Raw genomic sequence first — 26,000 nt, 5'->3', positions numbered from 1 at the left:
TTCGATTATTTGCCAAGGCAACTTTTCTGATTTTAAAACTCGAATATTCATACTTTATTTCATCTTTATTTCAATTAACAAATTTTATTTTATTTTTATTTATTTTTTACTATAGTTTTAGTTAACAGTAACAACACTGTCATTGACATGAAATATCGATTTTATTTGAAATGTAAAAAATGTTTTACATTATTTTAAAGCTTTCGCTAAGTATATAATAGGCTATTACTACAATATTCATATTTATATTACCTACATTGACCTCCAATGCTGTTTTGACTCCTATGAAGGTGTTCATATAAAAAGAGAGAAACAAGGATTGGTTTATGAAAGAAATGAAAATAGCACTTGTAATTTGGTTCTTGTCAGGTTAGACAAAATTTTGTAGCAATAAAATATTTTACATTTTCTATATTAATTTAAATTTATTTAATCAAGCTTTTTGATGTAGTAAACTTTCATTCATTATGTAACTCTTATGAATATTTCAACTGACAATCAACTGTGAACGGGTTAGAAGCAACTTCCGGGCCGAGAAGTATCTTAGCTCCGCCCCCCTCGGCATTGATCTCTCTTCCATCAGTTTAATTTCTACGGACAGAATCCTGCCACCCGGAAGTTTCCCATTGATGATGTTGGCGATTACAGCGTCTATGATTACAGCGCGCTGATTTGCTCCTCCATTGCGCCTCTGTCTAGCGTTCAGTGAACCGAGTGACCGAGAATGTGAGGCTGTCTGAATTCCCCATTCGGCTCCTTCAACATGAAGAAGAGAAGCGCGTGACTGAAGTGAAGTGAAGGGAGTGTGATTTCATCAGGATGCTCAGGCTGTTCGCGGCGCTGATGATTGTTGGGCTTCTGCTCGCCTGCTTCACTACCTGGCTGTTTGACAGCTATGACACCGCCTGGCACCCGAAGCGCAGTTTGCACCAGTCCAAGAAGATCAGCCCACCGTTTCCCAGCGGGCAGCGGGACAATATATTTTGGTTTGTGCAGGTAAGCACTAAGCAGTGAATGAGAGAGGCCATGATAACGTGTCACACTGTCATTAGGCTGTCACTGAGCTGATGATGGCTTTTATTTTGTGCTCTATCATAATAATTTATCCTTCGTTCAGGATTTTTGTGCGTAAAATGTACATTTATAGGTGATACAGTTTACAGTTATAGGTGTTACAAAAATGAAATGAACAATTATTTGTAAAGGACACATATCACACAATTCCAGTGTAATCAATTATTTGATGTAGTATACTGATGTAATATAAATATTAACTTTTCTATTGTCATAAGAAATATTGGGTGGGCCTACAACTCTAGTCTTAAAGGGATAGTTCACTTTGAAATTAAATTTTGGTATGTTTTAGCTTACCTCCAAGATGTAGGTGTCTTTTTTTCCGCAGTAGTTTCAATTTTGATATTTTTAGGTCAAACCGTTCTTGTCTGTCAGTCATATAATGCAGGTCTACCACTTCAAAGAGCATGCACAGAGTCCAAATTAAAACAATTCCCCGTCGTCCAAATTAAACAATTCCCCATCGTAAGTACACATTGATGGCCTAAGACACGAAACGAGCGGTTTGTGTGAGAAAACGAACAGTTTTTATATCGTTTTTACCTCTTGAACTCAGCCACGTCCAAGTGATCTGAGAGCGCGGGCGGGTATAGATATATACAATAGAAGTCGCCTTGGCTACTGCGAAACCGTAGCCAAGGCGACATCTATTGTATATATCGAATTGTTTTAATTTGGACTCTGTGCATGCTGTTTGAGACAAGTGACCATCGACCTGCATTATATGACTGACAGACAAGAACGGTTTGACCTAAAAATATCAAAATTGAAACTACTGCGGAAAAAAAGACACCTACATCTTGGATGCCCTTGAGGTAAGCTAAAACATACCAACATTTTATTTCAAAGTGAACTATCCCTTTAAGATATATATATATATATATTTAAAAAATTAGTGTTTGGGATGTGCTGGAGTAGTAGTCTTTACAGAGTGCTCGACTTGATGCACCTCTTGATGGAAATAAACGTTGTGATCCCAACCGAGCCTGATGAATCTTGACATTGACATCCTGGAATTATTCAGTGGAATATGACCATGATGTGTCTTCCTACATTGTTATTTCCGAAATGAAAAGCTACACACTAGGGTTAGGGTTAGAAGAACTGTTGCCAAACATATAACATGCTAGAAACATAATAATCACAGCAATAATGATCCAATCATATACTCTTCAAGTCCCCCTGTAGGCAGTAGCCTAATTGTTTCCCTTAAAACTCATCTTTGATCACCAAAATGACATATTTAAAGGATTTTTTCCTTGTTTTTATTTTTTTTTATTTTGGCCGAGCAGTGTATATTACATTATACATTCAGTATTTTTATTGTAATAGAATTACACAATTTCAGTAAATACAATATGTTAATGCTGGGACACAACTTCAGCAAAAGGCATTTTATAATATTTAATTTATTTTAGAATAAATTTGTTAAATATTTCTTTAGAATAACTGTATTATTATTAATCTGTTATCAAACAGTTAGAGCTACAATTTTAGTTTATGTGTCTTTCATATATAAATCACTTGGGGGTCCTTTTGGCCCGTTGTACCTTGTCTTAGAAAAGAGGATAGTTAGTTCATAATTGGTTCTTCAAAGATGAGTAAGATATGACTCTTGGAATAGTTATTTTTATAAGAACAATTTAATTTAATTAAATAGAAGGCTTAATTACTTTGTGTGTCCTTCACACTCCACAACACAGTACTCTAACTCTACCACTTTGTTGGTGTGTATTTTGATGAAACTATATTTTAAAACATTTCTTTGAGTGTAGACTTTCATCATTTTTTAATGGTCACATCAATTTGTGTTATTTTTTGTGTTATAAAATAGTCTATTTATTTATATGAGAGAAAGAGACCATTTAGCTTTTTTTTTTTATCTACTATATGACATCCTGGAAACAAAAAGCATGTCACTCTAATGTGTATGTACAGTGTGGATAAAGCCCTTATGTTATAGTTTGTATGGTTAAACATGAAACCTTCAGCTGTGTACTAACTCTCACATAAGAGATGCCTCCTCTAATATGCCAGTGACACTTGTTCTATAAATAGGCTAGTAAGTTTTATGTGTGAGATTTCCAACTCCCACTGTTAACTACACACAGGCCTGCATGAAACTCATTATGAACTGTTTTCCAACCGTGCTGATTTCTCTGTGTAGGTGTCCGACATCCATATCAGTCGTTTCCACGATCCGAGGCGCATTCCAGACTTCGAGAGGTTCTGTAGTGACACTATTGATGTGATCAAACCTGATCTTGTGCTGGCCACAGGTGAGCTAAAATATGTTATTTATAGATAGAATTAGATTGTATATGCAACATAACACACATAAACACTCACGTGTCTTTTACTTCGACTATTTTAACAGGTGACTTAACAGATGCAAAGACTGAGAGTAAAATGGGCTCTCTTCAACATGAAGTGGAGTGGCAGGCCTACCACAACGTCCTTAAAAGATCACGAGTGCTGGAACGCACAAAATGGATTGACATTCGAGGAAACCATGGTGATTATTTTTTATTATTTATGATTAAGGATGAAGTTTTGAAAATATCAAGGTTTACCCTAACACTCCAACCTGATCTATTGGTCCTGAACCTGAACAACGTAACTATTTTACAAGGCGGCGATTTTGTATGAATTCGTACGGTTCATTTCACATCATACGGTTTTTAAAAGAAAAGTAAGCATGAAAGTCCACCCCTAAACACAACCCTCACTGGGGTGTAAGCCGATCTTACAAAAAAACTATTAATTTGAATTAGCTACCAATTCGACAAAATGTAAAATAGTTACGAATTGCCATGAGATTGTGTTGAATACTCTCTGCCTGTCTGCTGTAGGTCAGTAAAACTGATAGTTTTGCCCCAAAATCACAGCTGGAGCCACAGCAAGAAAGGCCTTGTCCACACTAATACATTCTCGATTGAAAACGCATCGTTTTCTCTCCGTTTTGGCCTTCTGTCCACACTGAGGGTCTGTTTACACAACACTGATTTCAACTAAAAATGGAAAACTTATTATGCGACAATGGCATTTTGGCGGCCTGAAGACGTAAGCTTTTGAAAACGGGTTTCAAAGTGCATGTTTTTGAAAACGATACCGTTATCGTTTCCATGTAAACTATAAAATACGGTGACATCATGTGCGTGCAAATTACGTGTTCAGTCTTTAGGCGCGTAGCGTTTCTTAAAGCTACACTGTGTAGGATTTTCTCCCATCTAGCGGTGAAATTGTTTATGACTGCCAACTGAATATTACTTTCTAGCCCCTCCCATTCCGAGGGCGTTTTAACTTCTACGGTGGCCGTATTATTTCAAATCTGCCGGCAGTCGCGAGTAATCTCCCCCTCGTATTCGTCACGGTGCCACTGAGTGTAAAAACGCGAAAGGCGAAGCTTGAATTTCCAGGTATGTCCCTTTTTGACTAATGTATTTTCAAGATGGAGGCGCAACATGGCTGCCGCCATTCGAACGACTCGCTCATATGTATTCTAAATGGCAGATTCTACGCTTACGAGAATACTTGATTAGTTGGTAGAAGTAATTACACATTAAGGAGCACATATCATTTTGAACGAACAAAGTGTTTTTTGCTAAGAATCAACTTAAAAAATTACACAGTGTAGCTTTAACAAACTGACATCGCCAACTACTGGCCTGGCAGCAGAATACAGCGTTTTTAGTCATTTTCGCGGATCCGTGTGAACTGGTTCGTTTTAAAATCGTTTTATCATTGTTGTCGTCTGTTTTAGACTGTACATGTACTGGCCATTTTGAGTGCGACCTGGACTCAACAGAGAGTGGTCGGATATTTTACTAATAAAATGATCGTGCCAGAAAAATAGCGTGAGAACTTTATTATGTCTGCTCTCTCAGTATCACCTAGTGAGCTTTTATACATGCACAGTAATGTGATTTAATTGTTTTCAGATGTTTCAGTGTGGATGTGAAACTTTTGGAAAACGCTAGTGTGGATGGAGAGCATTTTGAATTTTGAAACGTATCCAGATTAAAGGGATAGTTCACCCAAAAAATGTTGTCATAATTTACTCACCCTCATGTTGTTCCAATACTGTATTTTCCATCAACTGTCTGGTTACCAAAATTCTTTAAAATATCTTGTTTTGTGTTCAGCAGGACAAAGAAATTCATACACGTTTGGAACAACTTGAGGGTTAGAAATGATTTTTATTAAATTTTTTTGGGTGAACTATCCCTTTAATATAGACGTAGCCGAATGGAGCTTACATAAAGTTGCATATTTCAGTGGGATAGGAAAAATATTTTAACATTGCAAAAATGACCCACTTTAGCTTTGTTTTCTATTGTCAGTTGTGTCCAGATTTCATCTTAGACATGTCTGAAGGTTTGGGTGGGAGATCTAAATAAAGATCAGAATTAAGTTTCCTCTTCGCACGTCACTGTTTGTCAGGGACAATAATTGTACATCTTTGTCCCAGTGTCTGTTGGCAATAAAACAATTAAAGCAAAGACAGCTGGACACTATTATGTCACACTAATGACTTGAAATGAAGCCCAGCTCTATTAAACAGGATATTGCCTGCTTGTTGTGACACAAGAACAAACTTCGGTGGATTAATGACAACTTTGCCATCATGAGGCTGCTTATCATCTTATTACTCTAGTTATCTTGATTTATCAATTCCAGTCCTCGGGACCCGCTGCTCTGCACATTTTGTATGTCTCTCTTATCTGACACACTCAGTTCAGTTCATGGAGTCTCTCCTAACGAGCTGATGATCCGGTTCAAGTGTGTTAAATAAGGGAGACATACAAAATGTGCAGAGCAGCGGGTCCGAGGACTGGAATTGAGAACCACTGATTTAAAGGGATAGTTTAGCCAAAAATGAAAATTCTGTCATCATTCAGACAGCCTTGTTTTAGTATATATTAATATTTTGGGTTCACTTTTGTTTTTAGATTTTTCATTTTAATGTTAAAGTTTTAATCTTTTTTTTTTTTTTTATCTCATATTTTATTTGAGCTTTATTTCAATGATCGATTAATGATTTTTTGGGGGGGGGTTTATAGGTTTAGTTTTAATTAACAATAACAACACTGTTACTCAGCTACTCTTCAAACCCATATGATATTTTATTTGTGTCTGTCATACACAAAAGGAGACAGTATTTAGATGAATGTTCATTCTGCAATTTTCCATAAAACTGATTGCGATAATATACGATAAAATACTCATACACTGCATTCCAAAACTTCAGAAGCCATTTGACTACTTTCCGTGAGAAACAGACTGAAATTTAAGTCTAAATTATACTGTAAGAATTATATTTCGCCATAGTTCTACTGACATATATCCCTTTAAGCTTCTTTTTACAACCAACCAGATGTGACACTTTTAAGTTTGCAAAGACAAGTCAATACTAAAACAGAAAATGCTATGCAGAATCACAGCCAATCAAAATACATGTTTAATATACAGTTAATGTTTCATCTGGTATAAGTATATAAATATTAAGGTACAAAAATGGCATCAGCATAATGAACTCGCATAGCTCACATATCATTTTCCCCCTATTCCCATTATCCCATTTCCCCACAGGCTGTGTAACTGGTGTTACATTACGAAAGCTGCCAGACATGTAATAAGAGCTCCATTATCAGTTATTTTGTCCCCACTCTTCTTACATTTCCAGGAAATCTTGACTAATATTCTCTTCTTGTCTCCTTCAGATGCCTTTAATATTATTTCTCTGGAGAGCGTGAACAATTATTACAGGTCTGTACAAATATGACAGATGCAGAACATAATGGCTATAAAGCTACACAAAGGTTCAGATATTAAAGTCGACATTAAAAAATCCCTTTACTTTTTTAATGCATGTTTAGTAGTCATGTGAAATGACTTTTTCCAGTCAGACCAGTTATACAAGATTTACACTGACTTGTCAACCGTTTTATTATTTCCTTTTCTGAATACTTAGGAAGTACTCTGCCAATCAGAAAGTTGGATCCTTCCACTACATACACCAAACCCCCTTTGGGAACTACTCGTTCATTTGTGCCGATGCCACTCTGACCCCTGGACCCAAACGGCCCTATAACTTCTATGGGATTATCAATCAAGTAGGAGATATGTTCATTTTAGCTTTGCTTATGTAAGTGTAGAGCTGCACGATTAATCGTTAAAAAAGTTTTGCGATCCCGATTCAAACACCCACGCAATCTTATTCCTAAATGACAGCGATTCGGCTATGTCTATTAAACATTTGACAAGTACGATCACAGCAAACATCTGCCTTTTGAGCCAGAGAGAGCAGTTGTCATGTATTGGTATGAAACCGCTTCACAAACAGTCTTTTAACCACACAGTATCATTATTTCTGTTACAAATATCCATATTATCACAGAATTACTGGGATTAAAGTTTATAGTTCTGATATAAACACTGATGTCTATGGAAGTGATCAAAATAGAGCACTCTTTGAAAGTAACATGGCGCTTCAACGACTGTATCAATTACATTGTTACGCCAGTAGGTGGCGACAAGTGACTGTTAAAAATATATTAGTCATTGAATCATTCATTCAAGAGGTTCGTTCAAAAATGCAGATTTATCCTGTAATGAAATGAGTAAGTAATGAGTCATTGAATCATTCACACCGTTTTCTTTTTTATAATTCATACAGATTAATTAAACATTTTAAATAGACTGCAGTAATTAACATTTTGTCGGAAACTCTAGTACATTACATTATTTTGTTCAGTTGTCTGCTCGGAATCGGCAAAAAAAATCGTGATTATCAAGTTATCCAGAATCGTGCAGCTCTATGTAAACGTGATGACAACTTTCTCTTTGGACTGAAATATGAATGTTCCCCATAGACTCAGATGGACATGTTGGCGACCTTTAGAGAGGAGAGCTTGAGCAGTAACAAGTCCATCTGGTTTGGACATTATACCACATCTACTGTCATCTCTCCCTTCCCAGGAATCCGAGAGCTCATGAGGTTTGGAGAAATCTCACAGTAACTCTGTCATCCAATTTGATTTTTAAAATATTTTTTTTCAGTGATATCTGGAACAAATCATATATACTTATGTTGCAGTATGCTTATAAATGGCAAAAATGTTTGAGATATATATTTTTTTTAGATGATTTGTCTATTTTTCTTAGCCAAAACTTTGACTAAACAGCATAAGGTTGTCAAATATGATTACAGTTTACAGTTAAATGTTTTAATATATATTGAAGCTGCAGTCCCCCCCCCCAGAATTTATAAAATAACCGAGTACATCATGAATCCATTTTCCAAACCATGTTTTTGTCTTATCCTGAATCACTACGGTACACCTATAATAAGTGTTTATATTCAGACTATTTTAGACTGGTTCAGGTTGTACCAGTGTGGAGTAGCCCAGTACCTGCATGACTCGTCATAGACATAAACAGAGAGAACTAGCTCCGGTTACACTGTTCTTCCACAAGACACATGCAGTTATGTTTATTAACCGCTAGTGTGCCAAAAGTTACAGACTGCAGCTTTAAATGAAATTTATTCCTGTGATGGTAAAGCTGAATTTTCAGCAGCCAGTCTTGGCAGGACATTTATTGTGTACACAGTACATAGTGTCTTAAGTAAATGCAAGCAAATGGATTGTAGGGTAATTGCAGCCTATAAGTCCATTCTTTTCAGTGCAAACACATCGTATTCTGTTAAACCTTGGAATTTCATCCTTTCTGTTTTTTTTACAGTACAGCCGTAGCGTATTTGTGTGGGCACCTACACACACTTGGAGGCTTCATGCCAGTACTGCACAGTCGACATCAAGGAGGCACGATGGAGTTAGAGCTGGGAGACTGGATGGAGAACCGCAGGTAAGTTCACAAAGAACGAGGCCCACACTCAAGGGAATGCCGCACAATGTAAATATAGCTGACTGTGTGAACAAGTACAAGAACAACAGCTGATATATGAGGAAGATATTTTGTTGTGCCCTAACTCTTATATATATATATATATAAATAAAAAAGGAGTCACATGCAGTTCTCTCTTGGTTCAGGTACAGGATATTGGCTTTCGACCATGACCTGTTTAGTTTCTCTGATTTGACGTTTGAGGACTGGCCAGCTGTGCTGATCACCAATCCCAAAGACGCACAGTACCTTCACCCAGGAGTGGAGCCTCTGGGTCGTATCCGCCGTTCCACGCACATCAGGTGTCTCTGTGTGTGTCCTCTTGAACCTTCAAGAACCTTCACCAAATGTTGATTAGAGCTGCACGATAAAATGAGAATTAAATTTTTTTTGTTTCAAATAGAGATCACGACTCTCCCATGTTTAATGTTAAATGTTAAAGGGTTAGTTCACCCAAAAATTTAAATTTTGTCATTAATTACTCTCATGTTGTTTCAAACCCGTAAGACTTTCGTTCATCTTCAGAACACAAATTAAGATCTTCTTGATGAAATCTGAGAGCTTTCTGTCCCTCCATTGACGCAACTACCACTTTGACTCTTCAAAAAGGTCATAAAGAGATAAAGTAATCCATATCAATCAATCAACATTTATTTATACAGCCTTTACAACACTCAAGGTGAACCAAAGTGCTTTCCAGGAAAAAATGTAATGACAACAATTTAATGCAAAATATAATAAAATATATAATGCAGTATAAAAACAAAATGTATGCCACAAAGAAAACACAAAATGCCACAACAACTGCTATGAATTAAAAGCCAGTCTAAATAAATAAGTCTTAAGCTTAGCCTTAAAGAGGCCCAAGTCAGTGATTGTACGTATATCAGCAGGTAGCTTGTTCAAGAGGCTTGGCCCAGCTAAGCCGATATAAATCGCTATATAACCGCTATATAACCGTTATATATAACCGCTCGATATAAATCGAGTGGTTTAGTCCAATGATTGCGTTATATGGTGAACAGATTGAATTTAGGCTTTTATTCACATATAAACATTCAACAACCAATGAGGTTCTTTCATGTGTTACTCAGCATGTTTGAGCTTCAGCAAGAACCAATGAGGTTCATTATCATGTGTTACGCAGAACGTTTGAGCTTCTGTTATGTTTGATGATCAATGATTATATGTGAATAAAAGTAAATATGAATCAAAAAATAAATCTGTTCATCATATAAAGCGATTGATTATCTTAAAAAAAATTGACTAAACCCATCAATTCATATGGATTAGTTTTACTATCTCTTTATGAACCTTTTGAGCCGTCAAAGTGGTAGTTGCGTAACTGGAGGGACCGAAATCTCTCAGATTTCATCAAAAAGATGAGCGAAATGAAAAAAAAATTCATTAACGAACATTCATGAACGAAAGACTTACAGTACGGGTTTGGAGCGACATGTGGGTGAGTAAATGATGAGAGATTTTTCATTTTTGGGTGAACTTTGAATGAATGATTCAATGACTCACTCTTAAAGACTTCACTTGTTTCATTTCTGGATGAATCAACGTTTTTTAACTAATCTCATGAATGAATGATTCAATAACAAATATGTTTTTTAACGTCACTTGTCGCCACCTACTGGCGTAACGATGTAATTGATACAATTGCTATTTGAATCGCCAAGTTACTTTCAGGTTACTTACTTTTGAATGTTGCAGTGTGATTTGGTCATAGGTTTATTAGACACAGGCGAATTGTTGTCATTATGAGATTGCGTATGTGTTTCGAATCAAGATTACGATCTTTTAACGATTAATCATGCAGCTCTAAACTTATGAAGCATTATTGTCTCTCATCTAAACCTCACACTGTCTTGTCCCGTCATACTAAAAATGCCACATTTTGAAGATGCACTTCTTGTTGCTGAATGTGCCATGTGTCGGGTTCTGTAGGGTCCTGGCTTTTTCTGAATCTCCGATCACAGCTGTGTATGTGAGTGTGGATGGAGTTTCACTGGGAAAAGCGGTTAGCGCTGGGGGTCCTTTATATGTGCTGCTCTGGGATCCAACTCTCTACGCTACTGGACTGCACACTATCAGAGTAAAAGTGGAGGTAGGTAATGATTAGGTAATCAACCCTAAGTATGAAACTTTAGGGAGTAACCATTCCCTCAAACCACACGACTTGAGGAAAGTTTTTTTTTTTCTTAACAACTGGACAATCAAATTCTGTCTGGTTGATGATAAATTGAACAAAAATTCCCATAGACTTTTTAAGGAATGTCTTATGGAGGATGGGAGGAATATCTGGAGACAGAATATTATACAGATAGATTTAAGCAACCACTTAGAAAACACAGAATAGCAACATGCTTAAAACCACACAGAAAACCTTAGCAACTGCATAGTAACACCCTGGCAACCACCCAGAACATCATAGCAGCCTCAAAACAACATGCTTAAACCATTCAGAAACTTCAATCACATAATAACGCTCTGGTAACCACCCAAAATATCCCAAGCAACTGCAAAGCAACATGCTTAAACCACTTAAAATCTTAGCAACCGCATAGAAATACCCTTGCAATCAACAAGAACACCCTAGCAACCTAAAGCAACATGCTTAAACCACTCAGAACCTAAGCAACCATATAGCAGTGCCCTGGCAACAACCCAGTACACTTTAGCAACATGCTTAAACCATTCAGAACCTTAGTAACCATATAGCAGTGCCCTGGCAACAACCCAGTACACTTTAGCAACATGCTTAAACCACTCAGAACCTAAGCAACCATATAGCAGTGCCCTGGCAACAACCCAGTACACTTTAGCAACATGCTTAAACCATTCAGAACCTTAGCAACCATATAGCAACGCCCTGGCAACCATCAAGAACACCCTAGTAACCGCAAATAAAGGCCTTAAACTCACGCTGGGGGGTCAGCTAGAATGTTTAAAACTTACGTGTGAAAGGGTTAAATGTGGAACTGCTGGTATTTTTAAGAGAATAGCCCAGTGGGAGCTTTTCTCACCTCTTCTCCGTCTCCCTGTTCCAGGACTCGGCAGGTCGCTCAAAAGTGCGAGAGCAGCACTTCACCCTGGAGGAGGACCTCACCCCCAGCTTTGGCTTCATGCAGTCCTTCATCCTCCTCACAGACCACTACATACTGGTAGGAAAAAGTCAGGGTGTGGTGCTGAAAAATGTATCAAATCATACATAAATTTGTGTTTATTTCACTCATCCTTTAAATGATCAAAGCTTTAAACGTGTCATAATTCACTTTTTTTTTAGATGGATTTTCATAGATTAAGTTTGAAATTCTGGATATGGGACAAGAGTACAACAATAAAAGTTACTGTTAATGAATATTAAATGCATCTCTGTGTTTCCACAGGCACGGATTGCCTTTGTGGCAATAGTATTACTAAACCTTGGTGGACTTGTACTCTTCAGATTTATGCCTGTATCTTCAACAAGAGGTATTTCAGTTGCTTTAACGTATAACAAATCTTCTGTCCTGTCTTCATAGTGCCAAAGCATAATTGACATTTCACGCTATAAACTCTTCTAATTTATAAGGGCTGTCTTCTCAAGCGTGGATCATCTCCCTGCATCTTGTCAGTAAGAGCAACGTGTTCTTCTACTCTCTGCTGCTGTTCAACCTGTGTACAGCATTAGGTAAGTCATTGCCTGGCACCACTTTTACAGTTTTGCACACTGATGGAACATAATGACTTAAACTACCACTGTAGAAGGTCTGTGATCATTATTATACAGAAAGAGAGAAGTATTTTTTTTTCCATTCAACCATTCAGAAGAGAGAATTAATTATAGATAATGGCAAAATTGTTATATTATAGATAACTGCCTCTTAGATTTATAAATGCCTATAACTAACCCTTGACCTGCATAATTCATTTAATGAACTAAAAATAAAAATCTAATAAAATTGTGAAAGTGCCAATTTAATTACACTTACACTTGTTTTTTTAAGTGGTTGAGCATTGTAAGCAACAACAGATATATTTTCTTCAACATTATCTTTATTGATTTTAGAAATAAATCAACACTAAAGAAAAATAAAGAAAAAATATATATAAATGCATGTCAAAACATTGGTACAATAATATCATGACATGCGATGGATGTTAAACCGGGTTACACAGAAAATAGACTATTTGGATCAGGTTCCATACTTTTTTTTTGAAAAAATTGACAATTCCTGTAAACATTGTTTAAAATTAGGGCTTATAAAATCAATAGAACTGTAAATTTCAAATGAGATAAATTAAATTGAAATTTATACTGGTCATTTTTGACCCAAAACATAACAGGTGTAATTTTTTTTAAACAGTTCACAAATAAAAAATAAAAATTCTGTCATAATTTACTCATCCTTGTGTTATTCTAAATTTGTATGAGTATTTCATCTGTGGAACACAACATTAGATATTGTTTTTATAAAAACAAAGGTGTGTGTTTTTTTGCCTATACAATGAAAGTCAATGGGGTCCAAAAAACCACAGATGTGTTTTTCAGGTGTCACTTTTATTGTGAATTCTGAAGAAACCTCACACTTAAAAGGAAGTGACTTGAAATGAATAATTATGCTAAATATAACTATGTAGCCCTTGCTAAAGAGTTCAGTGAAGACGTGTCTGGATGAACTCAGTTGCAACGTGTCCTTGCAATTACTGTGAAGAAGGAACATTGTGCTTTGTCTGCTGGTTTTTCAGGTCCATGGTTCATTGGGGAAGTCATAGATGGACACAATGGAGTCTGCTTTGCCTTTGGCGTGTTTGTGGATGGGCATTTCCTTGAAGGCAGTCTGACTTATGTCGTGGGAGTCATGCAGGTAATTCAGGATTTAGGGTTGGGAACATAGAATCTGTTCTTTTCTGAAATAACCAGAACCGTACAAAATTTGAAATAGAATTGACTGTATAACGCTGAATGTCACAGAATAGGACTGTATAATTAAAATATGGACATGAAAACATAAACTTATGTTTACATAAACATAAACTTAACTAGCTTTTCACCATTTTGTTTGATAAAATGAATGAGAGGCATTGCTGTATTGTGAATACAATCACAGCTGAAGGGCATTGTTAGGCACAACGCAAAGTACCTTATTGCTTTTAAAAAAAGGTAACCACAAATTACAAATATGGAAGCCGAAAATATATTAATATGTTGCTCTTTTTGAAGCAAAATCATTCAATTCCATCCTTCAACCCGAAAAATAGTCCCTGACAATGACAGTAAATGGCAAGAGAATGTTCCTAGATGTAATGCCTCATCTAATAGACCTCAAGTAAAAACGTAATTTTTTAACACAATATATATTTCCACAAACATACATATGCTTAAACCAAAAAATGAAAATTATGTCATTAATTACTCTCATGTCGTTCCGAACCTATAAGACTTTCGTTCATCTTCGGAACACAAATGAAGATCTTTTTGATGAAATCTGAGAGCTTTCTGTCCCTTCATTGACAGCTACGCAACTACCACTTTGATGCTTCAAAAAGTTCATAAAGAGATCGTAAAAATTATATTTTAATGAGACAAGATCACTTCATATGATGAACAGATTTGATTTAGGCTTTTATTCCCATATAAAAATTTATCAGATAACATAAACATAAACAGAAGCTCAACCGAACCTGCTTGACACGTGAGAACAAACCTCTTGCTGAAGCTCAAATGTGTTGCGTAACACGAGAATTAACCTCATTGGTTCTTGCTGAAGCTCAAACGTGTTGCGTAACACGAGAATGAACCTCATTGGTTCTTGCTGAAGCTCAAATGCGCTGCGTAACACGAGAATGAACCTCATTGGTTCTTGCTGAAGCTCAAACGTGTTGCGTAACACGAGAATGAACCTCATTGGTTCTTGCTGAAGCTCAAACGTGTTGCGTTACACAAGAATGAACCTCATTGGTTCTTGCTGAAGCTCAAACGTGCTGCGTAACACGAGAATGAACCTCATTGGTTCTTGCTGAAGCTCAAACGTGTTGCGTAACACGAGAATTAACCTCATTGGTTCTTGCTGAAGCTCAAATGCGCTGCGTAACACGAGAATTAACCTCATTGGTTCTTGCTGAAGCTCAAATGCGCTGCATAACACGAGAATGAACCTCATTGGTTCTTGCTGAAGCTCAAACGTGTTGCGTAACACGAGAATGAACCTCATTGGTTCTTGCTGAAGCTCAAACGTGTTGCGTTACACAAGAATGAACCTCATTGGTTCTTGCTGAAGCTCAAACGTGCTGCGTAACACGAGAATGAACCTCATTGGTTCTTGCTGAAGCTCAAACGTGTTGCGTTACACAAGAATGAACCTCATTGGTTCTTGCTGAAGCTCAAACGTGCTGCGTAACACGAGAATGAACCTCATTGGTTCTTGCTGAAGCTCAAACGTGTTGCGTAACACGAGAATTAACCTCATTGGTTCTTGCTGAAGCTCAAATGCGCTGCGTAACACGAGAATTAACCTCATTGGTTCTTGCTGAAGCTCAAATGCGCTGCATAACACGAGAATGAACCTCATTGGTTCTTGCTGAAGCTCAAACGTGTTGCGTAACACGAGAATGAACCTCATTGGTTCTTGCTGAAGCTCAAACGTGTTGCGTAACACGAGAATGAACCTCATTGGTTCTTGCTGAAGCTCAAACGTGCTGCGTAACACAAGATTGAATCTCACTGGTTCTCGCACATCAAGCGAACATGCTTGAGCTTCTGTTTACCACAAATGATGTGTGAGTTGATGAATGTTTATATGTGAATAAAAGCCTAAATTCTATGTTCATTATATAAAGCGATGGTGTCCCTTCAGAAAATTTGGACTAAATCACTCAATTCATATAGATTAGTTTTACGATCTCTTTATAAACTTTTTGAAGAGTCAAAGTGGTAGTTGCTTAACTGTAAATGGAAGGACAGAAAGCTCTCAGATTTCATCAAAAAGATTTGTGTTTTGAAGATGAACGAGTCTTACAGGTTTGGAACGCCATAAGGGTGAGTAAATTATGACAGAATTAAAAATTTTGGGTAAACTAACCCTAACTAACTCTCAGCATGAGAAAAGGTTTGTTTTCCTAACTCCAACCAGAAACTTTCTTACAATTCCCAACCCTAACTGTAACGGGCGAGTCATAACATGCCGTCTGTCATCCACAGGTGGTTTTCTTCAATATGCCTCTCACTTATTACCTCTGCTGGAGTCTTCACCACAGGTGTCGTGGCACCAACTTCCGCTCGCAAATCTGCCGGCCGGGCTGCCGCTGGAGGACTCTGGCCATGCACTTCGGCATGCTGGTCCTCATGATCTGGCAAGCCTATTCTTGCTACTTCCTACTGGAGACCTACGGGCCACTGGCTTTCTTCCTGTCTCCCGTACGTACCTGGGCCTTTCTCATGGGCCTGCTGTTGGTGTACAAAGCATGGTGGGGAACTCCTCCTCGTTTCAAGACCAACCGGCCATTGTGACGCTGACAGTTGAAGAGGGGCCTTCACCTGTATCATTGTGACGGACATTGTTTTGTGCCAAGCTCTTCCCTCCTTTCACCACTGTCTTCACAGTCATCAAATTGCCAATCGTTCCCATTACATGTTAGGATAGAGAAAATAGCCTTTAGTTAATATACAAATCCGTTGTGTGGAGCGATGATGTCATCACACGTGGATGATGGAGCCGTTTAAAACCTTTGACCCTCAAGACACGTCGGTAGTTTTCATAGCCAGTTCCAACCATTGTGAACCCAAGCAGTGTTGAAGTCCTGACAGATGTGTGTGGTTAAGCATACCTATTACTTTGATAATCTGCACATTATGTTCTTGTCAAATTATGTTTGTTTTTATGTGTGAGGAGCAATCAAGAAAGGAGTAAGCCTGCCTGATATTCTTAATGATTCTGCACGAAACTGCCACTACACAGAGAGGTCATTTAATATGGATCTCCTCAAATGTTTTTAAAGCATACACTCACCTAAAGGATTATTAGGAACACCATACTAATACTGTGTTTGACCCCCTTTCACCTTCAGAACTGCCTTAATTCTACGTGGCATTGATTCAACAAGGTGCTGAAAGCATTCTTTAGAAATGTTGGCCCATATTGATAGGATAGCATCTTGCAGTTGATGGAGATTTGTGGGATGCACATCCAGGGCACGAAGCTCCCGTTCCACCACATCCCAAATATGCTCTATTGGGTTGAGATCTGGTGACTGTGGGGGCCATTTTAGTACAGTGAACTCATGGTCATGTTCAAGAAACCAATTTGAAATGATTCGAGCTTTGTGACATGGTGCATTATCCTGCTGGAAGTAGCCATCAGATGATGGGTACATGGTGGTCATAAAGGGATGGACATGGTCAGAAACAATGCTCAGGTAGGCCGTGGCATTTAAACGATGCCCAATTGGCACTAAGGGGCCTAAAGTGTGCCAAGAAAACATCCCCCACACCATTACACCACCACCACCAGCCTGCACAGTGGTAACAAGGCATGATGGATCCATGTTCTCATTCTGTTTACGCCAAATTCTGACTCTACCATCTGAATGTCTCAACAGAAATCGAGACTCATCAGACCAGGCAACATTTTTCCAGTCTTCAACTGTCCAATTTTGGTGAGCTCGTGCAAATTGTAGCCTCTTTTTCCTATTTGTAGTGGAGATGAGTGGTACCTGGTGGGGTGTTCTGCTGTTGTAGCCCATCCGCCTAAAGGTTGTGCGTGTTGTGGCTTCACAAATGCTTTGCTGCATACCTCGGTTGTAACGAGTGGTTATTTCAGTCAAAGTTGCTCTTCTATCAGCTTGAATCAGTCGGCCCATTCTCCTCTGACCTCTAGCATCAACAAGGCATTTTCGCCCACAGGACTGCCGCATACTGGATGTTTTTCCCTTTTCACACCATTCTTTGTAAACCCTAGAAATGGTTGTGCGTGAAAATCCCAGTAACTGAGCAGATTGTGAAATACTCAGACCGGCGCGTCTGGCACCAACAACCATGCCACGCTCAAAATTGCTTACATCACCTTTCTTTCCCATTCTGACATTCAGTTTGGAGTTCAGGAGATTGTCTTGACCAGGACCACACCCCTAAATGCATTGAAGCAACTGCCATGTGATTGGTTGATTAGATAATTGCATTAATGAGAAATTGAACAGGTGTTCCTAATAATCCTTTAGGTGAGTGTATATCACGCTGTAAAGAGGGGAAGATTTTCTTACACCTGTACACAATAATATGTGACGGTTAATTTATGTGACGAAGCTGGCCATTTATCGCAAATTGTTTCAGACACCACTCCCACCAATGAAAATAATTTCAAAAAAAGCCAAAGCATCAAGCTTTGCACGTCACCAAGCAACAAACAGATTGGAACTGTGTATGTGAGCATAATGGGACGCTGTTCAGCCAATCAGAACTATAATGACCAGCATTATCCCCACTTATTACATGGCTACTTACCAAAATTACCCACATTTTATTATGCTAGGAAAAACTGTACCGTCACACGAGGGGCATCAAATTGCCTGGAATAATGTTAAATTGTGTAGTTTAGTGGTCATTATACAAAAATATTTGACATAGAATGCCAACATTGACCAGAAGATGCCAGAATTATAGGGTTATTTCACCCAAAAATGAATATTCTATCAATTTCACCCCTTTATATTGTTCCAAACCTGTAAGACCTTTGTTTATCTTCGAAACACTAATGAAGATGTTTTTACGGAAGCTCAACAATACTTAACGTACAAGAGCAAACCTCATTGGTTCTCAGTTTGAGCTTCCATTGTACATATTTGATGTACGTTGATCGATGTTTATGTGAATACAAGCCTAAGTTACATCTGTTCATATAAAGCGATGGTGGAAATATGGATTTCTTTTAAAATGTCCTTTTGAACCTTTTAAAGCATGAAGGTTTTTGTGGATTGGCCTTTGAGTGGAGGAACATAAATCATTACAAATATCTTCATTTGTGTTTCAATGATAAACAAAAGTCTTGTGGGTTTGGAGTGACGTGAGGGCGAGGAATTGATGACAGAATTTACATTTCTGAGTACGTTTTTTCTGAATAAGTTTTGGTATGTAACTCAAAGTAAGCCTCTTCACTGCCAAAATATAATCCACCATCTGCAGTGATTTTTATCTACAATTTACTCGAACCTATTAAACATTCAAATGCATATTCCCCAAAAAAAGACTGTTCTCTCAAAAGGAAGAAACCACTATATTTATATAGATGAGTATGAATGTAGAACGTTTTCGTACAATGCACAATGGTTCGTAGTCACAGTTAATAATTAATACACTAATGGCCACTTAATAATACACATCTAAACACATGCCAGACATTTTGGCCTGCTAAAGGGCACTTGCCTGTGTCACATATAGAATAAAACACATGGAAACAATCAAATGTGCACAATTCTCTTACATGTTTATTAGAGAAATGTTAAGCAGCTCTTTTATAGTTGGTTTTGCACAGTTGCAAACCCCACAAACAACCTAAGGACAATGGCCATTTTTGTTTAAACGGGTTTTGCCCCCATAATCCACTTGACAAGTGACAGAAAGAGCTGTGACAAGAGTTTCTGGTGGATTCACTGTTTTGTCAGGTCACTCAAGGTCTCTGTTCTCTCTCAGGAAAGTAAAGACTTGAACAATAGGCTGCTCTACTTTGTCTTTCAATGACCTGAATGTTATTTTGAAAGAGTTTTGTTGCAGTTTTAAGGCACATTATAGTGAGAATGAACATTTTTAGAAGATTCAACATTTACTCAGTACATGTAAATCTAGAATTGTGGTGAACCAATAGGACTTTGAATGTCTGATGATGAAATATCTGCTTATATGTGATTTGGTTTTAATTACTGTATTGAATTTTTTACTTATTTTAATGTATGCATCCATATTGATATTGTAATGTATATTCCTTCCAGTTGTTCTGCACTGTTTTTATGGGCATTCTCTGTTTCTGTGATCATGTGATTTTTTGTAGTTTCACTGATGTTGGAAAGTGCTGTTCACAAATATACAAAAAAATATATTTTCAGTGAAAGATTAATACATATTTACTTCTACACATTTTCTTTATTCAGATTTGCAGCTGACATGGTTGTTTTTCCACATGAAAATGACCTCAATTTATATGTGTCACATTTCTGCACCTCTGAATCATCTTGCATTGGAATTGATTTATCTGGCTGTATTCATGTACTGTACAACAAAGTAAAGGGGTTTCATATTGTGATTTTCATATTTTGTGGCGTCTTTTTCGTGTAAAGGTATCAAAGAGTTTGTAATCTTATTGTCTTAAAATATATATATATATATATTTAATACAATTAATGTACATGTAAGAGATAAAGCTAATCGAATAGAACCATTTTCAAACTAGCCACCATCTTGATATCTGGCACATATTATGTTAAAAAGTTTGTGGTCAGTAAGAATAAAAATAATAATAATAAAACTTTTACTCAGCAAGGATGCATTCACTTGATCGAAAGTAACAGTATACAGTCATCCAAAAAAAATACTGAAACAATTGTATCACAGTCTCCACATTAATATTAAGCAGCACAACTGTTTTCCACATTAAAAATAATAAATATTTATTGAGCACCAAATCATATTAGAATTATTTCTGAAGACTGGAGTAATGATGCTGAAAATTCAGCTTTGTCATCACAGAAATAAATTACATTTTAAAATATATAAAAGCAGAAAATTGTTACAATAAATTGTAATAATATTTCACAATATTGCTGTTTTTACTGTATTTTTGATCAAATAAATGCAGCCTTGGTGAGACTGAGACATTGTTACAAACCTCTTTTAATCAAACTTTTGTTAACCAAAAAAAATCAACTTTTAATCAAACAAAATGTTAAACTTTTGATATGTTACTGAAAACTGACATTAAAATTAGTTTAAAATGGAAATTTAGAACAAGAACAAGACCAATTTTAATTTGAATTAATTTCATTTTAAACTTGTCATTTATCTGACGCTTTTATCTATAGTGACTTCCAGCACACTTAAAGGGGCAGCCCCACTGAAGCAACATCAAATGTCTTTTCAATAGAGCGCTTCTTAGTAACCTTTGAGTTACCAGTCCAGATTCATAACAACTACACCGCAAAACTCCCACAAGGCCTCCAGATGCAGATGTTTGTGTCAGTCTGAAATTTTGACAACTTGTTTACCTACGTTGCCTCCGGTCATCATGGAGCAGAACGCCTCTGAAATATGCAAGAATAGTATTAATATAATAAAAAAGGACGGTTCATACAATATGTATGCAGAGTACATGAGAAATGAATGACAATAACACACTCTCACCTCCCATGTTTTCTATACCAGATACAACAGTTTCCAACACCTGTAAAATGAAAAAGGAGGAATATGGTGAACAAAAGGTTTGTTATGTTTTGGAAACATGACTGTGGTAGATTTACCTTTATCTGGCCCATCTTTACCCAGTGACTGAGCTGCATAAGACCTTCTTCATGTTTCTCCAAGTAGTTCAATACAACAAACCTCTCCCTGTGAACATATAGTGCGTACAAGTTGGGAATATAAAAATTATATGGCTGTCAAAAATAAAACAGACATTTCTGTGATTAATATTTCCTGTATAATGTGTTAAAAATAACTCAACCGTGGCTCTCTGTGAAACACCTGAAAAACACTTTTTGTCCATGCGGATGGTCTTATTGCGCTTCAACAGACAAACATAAAATTGTCAAAATGCCCGTTTTTGTCAAGTATCTTGTAATCTTAAATGAGTCAAAGTTTTAAAGGGACGTAAAGAGTGGGAGGAAATCAGATTTGTGTCGTGTCCGTCAGGTCTTAAAGTGACAGTAGCCTAATATTCCTGCTGCTGTCTGTCATTAATGTTAATCAAAGGACAAAAGAACAAGAGAAAATCACTCACTGCTCTTGATTGGATAACTTTTGTAGAAATAGTCTTTATTCAATACAGTGAAGACAGTGCAGTGTTATTTTACATTTGATTACTTTATTCATTTTCTGTACTATTTCTTACCTGGATATTACTGTTAGACCTACCAGAAAATCTTAAAGCAGTGTTTATTTCAGTTGTATTTTTATTCTATTGTATTCATTTGTGCCATCACTTGTAATTTGTTCTTATTTTATTACAGACTGTTTACTTGTCTGATGTTTGAACTTTATATTAGTTAGGCTAGAAAAATTCATACATCAAATGAATATAAAGAAAACCACAAACATCCAAATGTATTAGCCAACAAACTAGGTCCTACTAGTTTCTCTCTAATACCTTGTAATGTTGTTGCGACGCAAAGCATCTTGGGTATGCTCACTTAGAGGAGGAGGGTAAGGTACATCCTTATTGTACTGGGAGATTTGGCCGCACAGGATCACATGACCACCGGGATTCATCTACACAGCATGAGAATTGCACTTTAACACAAAAAGACCCTCCGAAATTAACCAAAAAAAAAAAGCATTTGTAAGAAGGCAGCACATACTGTGAGGACTGTACCTGTGATATAACAGCATCGCTGATGGGACCGCCTACATTGTCAAAGTATACATCAATGCCTCTGGGGCACTGCTCTCTCAGCACTGAGCTGATATCTCCAGTTCTGTAGTTTATCCCTGCTGTAAAACCCAGCTCCGTTACCAAGGTCTGGCATTTCTGGTCGGAACCGCAAATGCCCACGACTCTCTCACAACCATCCAATCTGCCAATCTTGAACAACAGAGGGGAGAATTAAAATAACATGGAAAGGACAGAGCAAAAATGATTTAAGTTAAGAATGTATTATGCATGAAGCACATAGTGTGACTTATAGCACTCTATATAATACCAAATGAGGTCCATTTACGTGACACCGTTTTCAACTATATATGGAAATCTTTTTATGCGTTAAAGGGATAGTTCACTTTGAAATTAATTTTTGGTATGTTTTAGCTTACCTCAAGGGCATCCAAGATGTAGGTGTCTTTTTTTCTGCAGTAGTTTCAATTTTGATATTTTTAGGTCAAACCGTTCTTGTCTGTCAGTCATATAATGCAGGTCTGTGGTCACTGTCTCAAAACACAAGCACAGAGTCCAAATTAAAACAATTCCCCATCGTCCAAATTAAACAATTCCCCATCGTAAGTACACATTGATGGCCTAAGACACGAAACGAGCGGTTTGTGTGAGAAAACGAACAGTATTTATATCGTTTTTACCTCTTATACGCAGCCATGTCGAAGTGATCTGATCTGACGTGTACGCAGACTGGTGCATAGATATATACACTAGATGTCGCCTTAAAGACATTCGTTCCAATGAACTGCCGTAGACAAGGCGACATCTAGTGTGTATATATCTATGCACCAGTCTGCGCACACGTCAGATCAGATCACTCGGACATGGCTGCGTATAAGAGGTAAAAACGATATAAATACTGTTCGTTTTCTCACACAAACCGCTCGTTTCGTGTCTTAGGCCATCAATGTGCACTTACGATGGGGAATTGTTTAATTTGGACGACGGGGAATTGTTTTAATTTGGACTCTGTGCTTGTGTTTTGAGATAATGACCATAGACCTGCATTATATGACTGACAGACAAGAACGGTTTGACCTAAAAATATCAAAATTGAAACTACTGTGGAAACAAAGACACCTACATCTTGGATGCCCTTGAGGTAAGCTAAAACATACCAAAAATTTATTTCAAAGTGAACTATCCCTTTAACGGTGTTTTGGGGTCCTGCAAATGCAAACTTGAAAATGTCTTTCAAAGTGCAAGTTTTAACGATACGTTATCGTCAACAAAACGCGAATTTGTGAAAACGGTGACGTAATGCGTATTACGTGTTCAGTCTATAGGTGTGTAGTGTTACTTTACAAAGTGACATCGCCAACTACTGGCCTGGCAGCAGAATACAGAGTTTTTATCAAAACTATCCCCGTTATGAGGATCCATGATGGATCCTCATAACGGGGATCGTTTTGATAAAGTCTGTATGCAAAACGACATGCAAAGGAAAAAAATTATAATCCTATTTCATAATAACTAAATCTCTATGTTTTAGCAGAGAACAGGCCAGTTTCGTACATACAGTCACACATTACCTGTCCAGCAACTGACCCACAAGCTCCAGCTGCTCCACTGATGACCATTGTCTGGTGAGTTCCTGCAGTCACATGACCCTTCTCTCTCACACCTAACAGAGCAGTGAGGCCGGGCATGCCTACCGCTCCTAGAACATATGACAGGTGTCCATCTACCAACTCTGGGTCAACCTGCAAGAACGAGTACACCACACATCATAAATCCTCATATCCATATACATTAGAGGTCTATTTGATCAAACTTGATAAACTATTTGATAAACATTACACCTTTTGTAAAAGGCTGCCATCCATCACATCGTAGGTTTGCCAATGCCAGTTGAAGGAGGTGACGATATTGCCCACAGATAATGCCTTGTTCTTGCTGGCCTCGACTACACCAACTCCACCTCCATCCACACACTCATCTAATCTCCATGGCAACAGGTAGTCTGCTCCAGTATCATCGTTCATGCGACAGCGCTGAATTTGAGTTTGGTGTTATATTGTTTCATAAATAAGTGAATAAGTTCATGCTTGATGATAATACATTCATTCCGGCTGATATTTGTTGTGAATAATATGCATGTGTGTGTATATATATATATATATATATATATATATATATTATATATACTCAAACAAAATAGACAAGTACAGGTGTGCACTCACACAGAATAGAATAGAATTAACAGGGAATGGAATGAAGAGGTAACGTTAGGGTATTGTATTTACTTCATGAAAACTCAAACCACATAAAAGATAATAATAAGAAAGAATGAATGAATCAAGGAAGGTCATCTCACCATGTAAGGGTCAACTGAAAGAAAGAGTGTCCGAACTAACACTTGCCCTTCTTTCAACTCGGGGGATTTCCTAATCTCTTCTACACGAAAATTCTCTGGAACCGGATGACCATTTTTTCCTGATCATAATACAGGGAAAACCAATGAACTGGAGACCCTTGCACAGTCACGTCCTGATTAGTGGACTATGACTGTTATTGTTAATTATGTGTAAACTAAGCAAAATCATCAACATGGTTTACCTGGTCGGGAGCGCAACACAACTCTTTTTACATTTAACATTTTCCTTATTTTTTATTTTATTACTCAAGGTTTTTAAGACTTATAATGCAACTCTCAAAATCTTGCTCGCAGCGACTGCATTCTTCCTGATATAATCACATGACACCCAGGCGCTCGTATGATTGGCTGCAAGATAGTTAAAGGACTGGTCGCATGTGCTGTAATGATGGGAAATCAGACTCACGAATCGGTTCTTTCGAGCAGTTCGTTTCAAAGAACCGGTTCTTTTTATGACTATATGGCCTAGTTTCAAAGACAGGGTTTACACTAAGCCAGGATTAGTTCAATTAGGACATTTAAGTAGCTTTTTTAAACGTGCCTTAAAAATATTAGAGGTGTGCATCTTGAGACAAAACAATGGCACTGATATATTTTAAGATATTTCAGTTCAAGTTGCTTTCAGTTAAAACAGCTCAAACATGCATTTTAGTCTGGGACTAAGCCTTGTCTATGAAACCAGGGATATACATACTATACAACAACATCATAAAAATAATAAGCAGATTCACAGTAATTTCATGAGTTCATGTAAGTTTGTTGCAGCTTTGAAAAAACATAAAGTCAGTTACAACCCAAATTGAATTTACATTAAACACTACTAAAATACAGCCCTGATTTGACTCAAACGTTTTATGTGCATCAATAAAATGCTATTATGATCAGCTACTCGTCTCTCAGTTCAACGAGTCGGAGTTGAGAATTACTCGGACCGATTCAGTCCGATTCGTAAACGAATCGTTCAGACGGTTCTGAGGGTTCAACAGAATAAAAAACGATCCGACTCTAAAGATTCGTTTACAATT

General features: G+C 37.3%; 2 protein-coding genes and 1 long non-coding RNA gene across 3 annotated transcripts; 1 reads left to right on the top strand and 2 right to left on the bottom strand.

Moving 5' to 3' along the window:
• Positions 1–597: 597 nt before the first annotated feature.
• tmem62 (transmembrane protein 62) lies at positions 598–16,971 on the top strand. Its single transcript, XM_082143256.1, has 14 exons — positions 598–996; positions 3,242–3,353; positions 3,452–3,589; positions 6,798–6,843; positions 7,049–7,190; positions 7,950–8,074; positions 8,821–8,943; positions 9,129–9,284; positions 10,936–11,095; positions 12,039–12,152; positions 12,378–12,462; positions 12,563–12,661; positions 13,720–13,838; positions 16,172–16,971. Exons 1-14 carry the CDS (start codon positions 820–822, stop codon positions 16,478–16,480), a joined length of 1,905 nt encoding a protein of 634 aa, XP_081999382.1. The 5' UTR covers positions 598–819; the 3' UTR covers positions 16,481–16,971.
• LOC309479322 lies at positions 9,174–12,127 on the bottom strand. The gene is made up of 2 exons (XR_014199193.1): positions 12,015–12,127; positions 9,174–9,342 (listed from the first exon to the last, which is right to left on the bottom strand). It is a non-coding gene; the product is annotated as an uncharacterized lncRNA (long non-coding RNA).
• Positions 16,972–19,424: 2,453 nt separating the features above from the next.
• On the bottom strand, positions 19,425–25,315 carry ptgr2 (prostaglandin reductase 2). The gene is made up of 9 exons (XM_082143328.1): positions 25,158–25,315; positions 24,916–25,034; positions 24,401–24,592; positions 24,131–24,301; positions 22,542–22,751; positions 22,317–22,438; positions 21,472–21,559; positions 21,356–21,395; positions 19,425–21,255 (listed from the first exon to the last, which is right to left on the bottom strand). The coding sequence occupies exons 1-9, from the start codon at positions 25,195–25,197 to the stop codon at positions 21,191–21,193; spliced, it is 1,047 nt and encodes a 348-aa protein (XP_081999454.1). The 5' UTR covers positions 25,198–25,315; the 3' UTR covers positions 19,425–21,190.
• Between the last annotated feature and the right edge of the window lie 685 nt (positions 25,316–26,000).

The sequence above is a fragment of the Leuciscus leuciscus genome, assembly GCF_965113295.1.
Source record: "Leuciscus leuciscus genome assembly, chromosome: 17".
Classification (NCBI taxonomy): Eukaryota; Metazoa; Chordata; class Actinopteri; order Cypriniformes; family Leuciscidae; genus Leuciscus; species Leuciscus leuciscus.
The sequence above is the reverse complement of the archived record's forward strand: the minus strand, read 5'-3'. Positions and strand labels throughout refer to the sequence as shown.

Bases quoted from the DNA above. Each gene is read 5' to 3' on its own strand.
- tmem62 (XM_082143256.1), top strand. From the start codon at position 820: ATGCTCAGGCTGTTCGCGGCGCTGATGATTGTTGGGCTTCTGCTCGCC. The intron at 8,944-9,128 runs GTAAGTTCACAA...CTCTTGGTTCAG, and splicing joins GACTGGATGGAGAACCGCAG to GTACAGGATATTGGCTTTCG. The intron at 9,285-10,935 runs GTGTCTCTGTGT...CGGGTTCTGTAG, and splicing joins CGCCGTTCCACGCACATCAG to GGTCCTGGCTTTTTCTGAAT.
- ptgr2 (XM_082143328.1), bottom strand. From the start codon at position 25,197: ATGTTAAATGTAAAAAGAGTTGTGTTGCGCTCCCGACCAG. The intron at 24,593-24,915 runs GTGAGATGACCT...ACTCAAATTCAG, and splicing joins TTTCAGTTGACCCTTACATG to CGCTGTCGCATGAACGATGA. The intron at 21,256-21,355 runs GTGAGAGTGTGT...TGCATATTTCAG, and splicing joins TGGTATAGAAAACATGGGAG to AGGCGTTCTGCTCCATGATG.